We start from the raw sequence: 7,171 nt of genomic DNA, 5'->3' as shown, positions 1-7,171 counted from the left end.
TTATCAGCGTGAACCTAAAATGCTCTAACTTTTTCAGGTGAACTGAATTGACCTTGTATTCCACAAGTCCAACTCTTCAATGTTTTAATATATTCTCCCCAACTTGCTCTAGCTGAGTAGCAAAATTCACAACAGGGTGTTTCAATCAACCAATACATTTCCAAGGACATCCTTTTCTGCCTTTCTGTGGCACAACACTTTGCTAATTGCTTGTTTGACATTATGAGCATTAAATATCTGGTGGATTTTAAAGCATTTTTTCACAGGTTTACATTGTTTCATGAACAGCCCATGAGATGTTGGTTCCCCAGGTTTCTTAAACTGTCATTTTTTACTGGCATTTTAGATTAAAGGTATTTATGACAAGGTGCTTGGTAGTTTCTTGAATATTATTTTACACTACCACCGAAAAACTGAATCATCGAATATTAAGTGGTTAAGCAACACTTGGGGAGCTGAAATCCAAGTTGAATTCATATTCCATCATTTCATAAGAGAAAACCAGAACCCAGACTATCCAGAGAACATGTAAACTCCACACAAAGATGTCCCAACTGAGATTCGAACCCCGATCCCTCTGACTGTGAGGCAGTCACGCTAACCACATTTAGTTTCAACCAATTAAAATTAAAGCTTCATTTCGTAACCCTGGTCCGAATACATAAGAATAAAAAGCCGCAACATCTGGCACTGTTGAATGTAAATTCAGTATTCACACCAGTTTTTAACCAGGACATTTATTGGTCGGTTCAAGGATTAAACACCTGTGGTGAATTTTGGCGTTAAACTCCTCGTTAGAGAACAGCAATTTGTGCAAAAATTACTGAAACGTTTAACAGCTGGAATATGTGCATTCAAAATCTTCGAGAATATCACATCATGTTGACCTGTAAAGGTTTGAATGCTTTTTAGGCCCGTCCTGGAATTTCACCCAAAATCCAAATATCATTTTGTGAGTGGTGTAGAGAGATAGATCTCATGAGTTATCGAGCTCTTGGCCTGCATAATATTATCTGCGGTGCCACCACTTTGAGAGAAACTCCGTCTTCACCTTTTTTTAGAAAGTGCTTACAGTGCCATCTACTGGTCGTGTGACTGATGAGAATGATCGTGTTGACCACGATCTCAATTTTTTTTCAGTTTTTATTCACTTGATTGGTTGATAGAAAACTGTGACGAAATGGTACGTGTATTATGCTGTAAGTGTAAGATTTTCCTCAGGATGAAGTAACAAAGACAACAACAACAGCAACAACACCTTTATTCTGCATTTTGTGTAACAAAGGGAACATGCATGTCGCTTTTCATTTTGCAATCTTGTCATGGAGAGGAAGTAAAGAGGCCTGATAGACAGACAGACAGACAGACAGACAGACAGACAGACAGACAGACAGATAGATAGATAGATAGATAGATAGATAGATAGATAGATAGATAGATAGATAGATAGATAGATAGATAGATTTTCTAAAATAAATAAACACTTACGACCACAACATCATCCATCTTTTCGATACTGCTTATCTTCATTACGGTTGCGGGTGAGCTGGAGTCTATCCCACCTGACTTTGGGTGAGAGGTGGGCTGCACCCTGTACAGGTTACCACTCACCAGCCACTCACAGGGCAAATGTTTGTGGACAAACAACCATTCACGCTTACATTCATGCTTCAGGACAATTTAGTGTCTTCAATTAACCTGCCATGTATGTTTTCCGAATGTGAGAAGAAACCAGGGTATACTCGGAGAAACCTCACACAAGCGGGGAAAACATGAAACACCCAACCAGAGAACTGTGAAGCTGATGGGTTAACCAGTTGTGCCGACGCCGTAATATTAAAACCACTCATAATACAGAAAAAAAATGCTTTTACTAAAATAAGGCTGGTTCTTTTTTTAATTGACACTCTCAAAGAGGTATTCCTTTCATTTGTAATGATTTATTATTGAGGTTGTGGTTTACAGTAGTTAAACTGAGAGCTTAATATTTTGTTGCGAATCGATTATTTGAAGAATTACATACTTTATTGCATTCTTTTCCGTGCTAATAAATGTACATGTAAATAGTTAAATTTCAGATACAAAAAGCAAAAACAAGAAACTGCTGTATTTACACGAAATTACATAGACCATTAATTCACATTGCTATGATGTGTGGTTTCCAGAAATGTCATTTTGCTCTTTTGACTCAGAGTTACAGTGACTGCTGCTGGTCTGATTGTTTTGTCTCTTAGACACAAAGGAGAACTCCCTGTTGCCCTCACCTGGAGAGGTGCTGGAGATGTGTCGGAAGAGCTTCCCGATACCCGTGTCCCTCAAAGAACTGCGGAAGGAACGGGCGGCAAACATGTAGAGAATGGGATTAATGGTGCTGCTGATGAAGACCATAGCTCCGCTGATGTAGGCCATGTTGCTGCGTACATCCTCTAAATGATCTCCGATGTGGGGGAAGGACGTCTCCATGGCGAGGATAATCAGTGAGAGTATGTTTCCTATGTGGTATGGTGTCCAACAAATGGCAAACACCACCACCACACTGGCGATGAGAACCGTAGACTTGCGCTTGGACTTGAAGGTCATTTGAGTAATGCGGGTGCACAGGCAGCCATAGCACACTACCAAGATGGAGAACGGCAATACGTAGCCCACCAGAGTCTCCAGCAGCACACACACCAGCTCCTGAGTGACTGAAGTGTATTGGTTGTACAAACAGTGCTCCTCTCCCGAATCCTTATCAACAACCCGCGTGAGGAGGGCGGGCACACTGAACAAGAAGGCTGCGGTCCACAGAAACAGCAAGGCTTTATTTAGGGCCTTTTTCCTCTTCCATCCAGCTGAGGCGAAGGGATAGCGCACGGCCAAAAAACGCTCCACGCTCATCAGGGTGATGAGGAAAACACTGCCATACATGCAGGCGTTGATCACAAAGCCCATGACTTTGCAGGAGACCTCTCCGAACACCCAAGAGTGGACCAATGAGTAGATCCACAAGGGCAGGGTGACCAGCACCAAAAGGTCAGCGGCCGCCAGGTGAAGGATTAGCACCACCGTGTGAGAGCGCTGCTTGACGTGGCGCAAAATGGTCCAGATCACCAGCAGGTTGCCAGGCATCCCGATCAAAAAGGACAGTCCCAGGATCACGCAGACTGCCACCATTCCGCCACCAAATTCCTCGGGGGCCATTTCAGCCGGAGGAGAGTGCTCGCTTGAATGTGAGGTGCTGACAGTGGTGTCTGCATGAAAAGCAAAAACAAAGTGCAGCACCAGCAAGGCCTCGCTTCCTCTTTTTTCTCATGAAAAAGTGGGCAATTTCCTGTAAAGGGTGACTCATGTTTTCAACATAAGATCAACATTTGGTTTGGAATATGCATTCATGCACATTAACACAATTATGAATTTTAAAATGCATATTGCATGGTTGGTACAAAATAATCTTTTATGTTGCAATGTTATCTCTCATGGCTTAGCATAGACATGCCAACATCAAATCGTTGGACAAGATAGCTTTTTTTCTAATAATGATGAAAGAAAATGTACTTTTACAGTATGTTTATCCATCCATGATGCAAAGAACATGCAAACTTCTCACAGCAAAAAGTCCAGTGTTGAATTGACTCCCACGGAGTTGATTTTAAAAAAAATTCTGAGTTATATACCATAGCTCTATGCTTCTCAAAGTTAAATCAACACTTTTAAAATAGTTAAGTATTTAACACTAGGCGAGAGGACATTTTAAACTTATTTAACAGTTAACACCACAGGACTAGAGAAGTAATTCTTCTCAGACACATTTGTTTTCCCTCTCAGTCAGTATTAGTTTGACTCAAACTTCATAGTTTACCTTGACCAGGATTAGATCTCCAACCTCAAAAGTCAGTGGTGCTATCCACTGATCCATCCAATCACTGCTCATAATGCATGTTAATGAGGATCAAACGTCTCCGCAAATATGATCAAAGGTAGAATGTCATCATCTCACTGCGAACAAGTCCAACTTTTGTACTCATCACCATCAACTTCAACCGAACTACAAAGTGATTGAGAACATTTCTTTTGAAGGGATCATTTCAAGCATGTCACTGTTGACCAGTCGCTCGTGTGAGTAAAAATGACTTAAGGAGCCCAAACACCTTTTGTGTTTGGGCACCTTTTGTGTTCCCTCCAGAATATTTTGGTAATCTTGAGGTTTTGTTGTAACCTGCACAGATTAATGACACCCTGCAGTCTACTGGATGTAGCAAATTGGGTGCAGAACATAAAATCTCCTCAATGTATAGTTTGGTACAGTGTTCTCTTCTTGTACACCTTCTTTTGCATCTATTAACATAGAGCTCAGGCTCGTGCAACTGCCCAAAAAGCTCCAGTTTGTGTCATGATTCTAAAGGAGATTCCCATGTTTTCCTGCATTTATTTATTATGGCCACTTTTTTTAATCCATTTCTTTCAAATACATTTTATGGAGCTGAGTGTACATCTCTATAACCATAAACGGCTTTTTAAAATTAGCTGATTCCCATATGTTATTGTGATTTCTGCCGGTGCCGGTCTCAATCAAGTTTATTAATCATTGTAAATGTTCATACAAGCAAATGGAAATAGTAAAAATATGGCAGTAAGCGTGCCAAAACAGGTCAAACGACTCCGAGATTATATAGTTACATAATTATAAGTCTTCGTAAGTAGTATTAATATTACACAGACACTAAGTACTGAAGATATGTTGAGTCGCCGACAGCATTGAGAGAGGGGACGTCGATCTCTTATGATGACGTATCACGCGCGAGACAGCAGCCTCCCCCCAGCTTGGCTGTGGCTCGATGAAATAAACATGACGATGTTGACAATTACGATGTTTTTAATGGAGCACTCCTAAAAACCGCGGCGTTCGATACAACGCGTAGGTTGGATATTGTGTTTGAGATTCCGGGAAACCGTAAGTGAAAGTTTAATACGGATTTAATGCTTCGTATTGAAGCATAGAATGATTAGCAAAGTAGCGAACGTTAGCCAACTTACAGCTAGTGTTAGCTGATGTTAGCCAATGTTAGCCATGCGAATAGGTCGGATTCAATTGTTTAGTTTGGAGCTCGGAAACTCTTTGTTTTACCTTAAGGACATATATATAAATGAGTTTAATATGTTTCGAAGCGGGGGGATTTGTGAGATTGATGTGTTGATAAACAGAAACTAGATCGGCGTGCTATCAGGTAAACGTCTCACCTGTTTAACGTCATTCTCAACATTCCTCGCACGATTCGTACTTGTTTATCAGAACGGGTCTTTCGTCGATTTAGTAACTAATTTTAGTGCATTTAACATAACTCATGAGTGTGACTGCCCTTAGTTAACAAACTTGTGCTCTTTAAAGGTCTCGAACGGGGACAAAGCACAGTTTTAACGAGTGGGGAGAAGGCTCGGAGCAGAAATGCCTCTGCTATTTCTGGAGAGGTTCCCTTGGCCCAGTCTGCAGACCTACACGGGGTTGACGCTGGTTTTGCTGGCGGGGAGCATCTTCAGCGCCTACACCACTGTGACCGATCCTGGCTTTGGGTCTTTGGAAGGGGATGAGTCCCCAACACCCACCGACGTGGAATTAGAACACTTGAATAATGATATTAGTAATACAGAATTGGCAAACACTGTCTTGTGGTATCTGGTAACAGACAGCCTCTTTGTATGGGTGAGCTCCTTTTGTTTATTTATATATATATATATATACACACACAGAGAGAGAGAGAGACACGGAGAGAGAATGATGGGGGTGGCAAATTGTTTTTATCAATGGTCACATTGTTATTATGAATATGATTTCTGGTCTTGAAATGATGCTATGGCCAACACTCACAGAACATCAGTTGAATCATCTCTGACAAAAAAAAAAACAAAACTATTTTTTTATATTTCTATCTAGGGTTGCCACTAACCATCATTTTAGTAATTAATAGTTGATTATTTTGTCAATCCATAGATGAACCAGATAAAAAGTTAGAATTTCCATAATATATTATTCCATAATATTTTTATGGCCATTTAGGAGCAGAAATCAAGGAAAAAATGTTGCAAGCTTATAAAATGTTTCACAGGGCTGGATCTCTCCCACAGATGTTTAATACAACACCTGTGGTACATCACCTGTGATCTACCTATGAGTGAGAGCAGTTTTAAAAGCTAATGTGTCTGGTTTTCTTCTCGTTGTAGGTGCTAGTGAATACAATCTGCTGCTCCTTAATGTTAATTGCAAAAATGATCCAATATGTGGTGTTTGGCCCTCTCAGAGTCAGTGAGAAACAGGTGAGTTTGGCTTATGAATACCCGAAAATATGAGCAAACGTGAGTGTTTTTTCTCATGATCTCTTAACTTGAACTCTACCAGCACCTAAAAGACAAGTTCTGGAACTTCATCTTCTACAAGTTTATATTCATCTTTGGCGTGCTGAACGTACAGACAGTGGAGGAGGTTGTCATGTGGTGTCTGTGGTTCTCTGCACTGGTCTTTCTTCACCTGATGGTGCAGCTCTGCAAGGACCGGTTTGAATATGTAAGTTTTTATTAATCACACACTTTGTTGTTTTACAGACTTAGTTATCCCACGGAAACCAAAAGACAAACCTGACTTGTTCGGACAAATAAACCAAAGTTCAGTGTATGCACACATACCAGCAAAAGTCAAATGAACACATCTGTGAGACAAGTGCATTGACAAACTGATAGATACAGTGAAAGCTCACAAGTAGACGGAATCAAAATCCAAGTATCCAGTATTACGTTTGTAACCACTTGTTCCAGCGGCCAGATTCTCTCCATCATAAAACCTTGATTAACTGTACGGACAATGCAAAGCATAACATTAGGCAACATAATACGAGTACAAACGGAAATTAATGTGTCAGAAATAATAAAACACAATTTAAACAACCTCTTCACTTTGGAGACATTGCTGATACTCCTTATCTCATTGTTTTAACATAACTATCAAACTAACAAAATGTTGGTACAAAGTAAGACGCATATACAGTAAACGCAACCTTTTGGTCATTTTAAAGCATTTCTTTCCCTGAAATATCTTAAATTCCACATTTTACAACCTCTAAAGTGTCTTTGGAGGTTACTTTGTAATCTAGGACAGGGGTCCCCAACCGCCGGTCCGCGGACCCGGGCCGGCGCGCCGGGC

The 7,171-nt window shown here is 40.6% G+C and overlaps 2 protein-coding genes across 3 annotated transcripts in view; one reads left to right on the top strand and one right to left on the bottom strand.

Annotated features, from left to right (window-relative positions):
• Positions 1–1,244: 1,244 nt before the first annotated feature.
• On the bottom strand, positions 1,245–3,269 carry LOC109528298 (C3a anaphylatoxin chemotactic receptor). The gene has a single exon (XM_019890687.1). The coding sequence runs from the start codon at positions 3,181–3,183 to the stop codon at positions 2,146–2,148; it is 1,038 nt and encodes a 345-aa protein (XP_019746246.1). The 5' UTR covers positions 3,184–3,269; the 3' UTR covers positions 1,245–2,145.
• A 1,498-nt stretch (positions 3,270–4,767) lies between these two features.
• LOC109528749 (E3 ubiquitin-protein ligase AMFR) overlaps positions 4,768–7,171 on the top strand; it is a 9,912-nt gene continuing 7,508 nt past the window's right edge. For both annotated transcript variants that reach the window (XM_019891714.1, XM_019891713.1), the window contains exons 1-4: positions 4,768–4,933; positions 5,369–5,680; positions 6,199–6,291; positions 6,374–6,538. In XM_019891714.1, coding sequence (XP_019747273.1) covers positions 5,426–5,680; positions 6,199–6,291; positions 6,374–6,538 — 513 coding nt within the window. In that variant the 5' untranslated portion in view covers positions 4,768–4,933; positions 5,369–5,425. The remainder of the gene's footprint in view (positions 4,934–5,368; positions 5,681–6,198; positions 6,292–6,373; positions 6,539–7,171) is intronic.

This window comes from Hippocampus comes, unplaced genomic scaffold (assembly GCF_001891065.2).
Source record: "Hippocampus comes isolate QL1 unplaced genomic scaffold, H_comes_QL1_v1.1 scaffold275, whole genome shotgun sequence".
NCBI lineage: Eukaryota > Metazoa > Chordata > Actinopteri > Syngnathiformes > Syngnathidae > Hippocampus > Hippocampus comes.
Note: the sequence above shows the minus strand (reverse complement) of the source record. Positions and strands in the feature narration are given on the sequence as shown.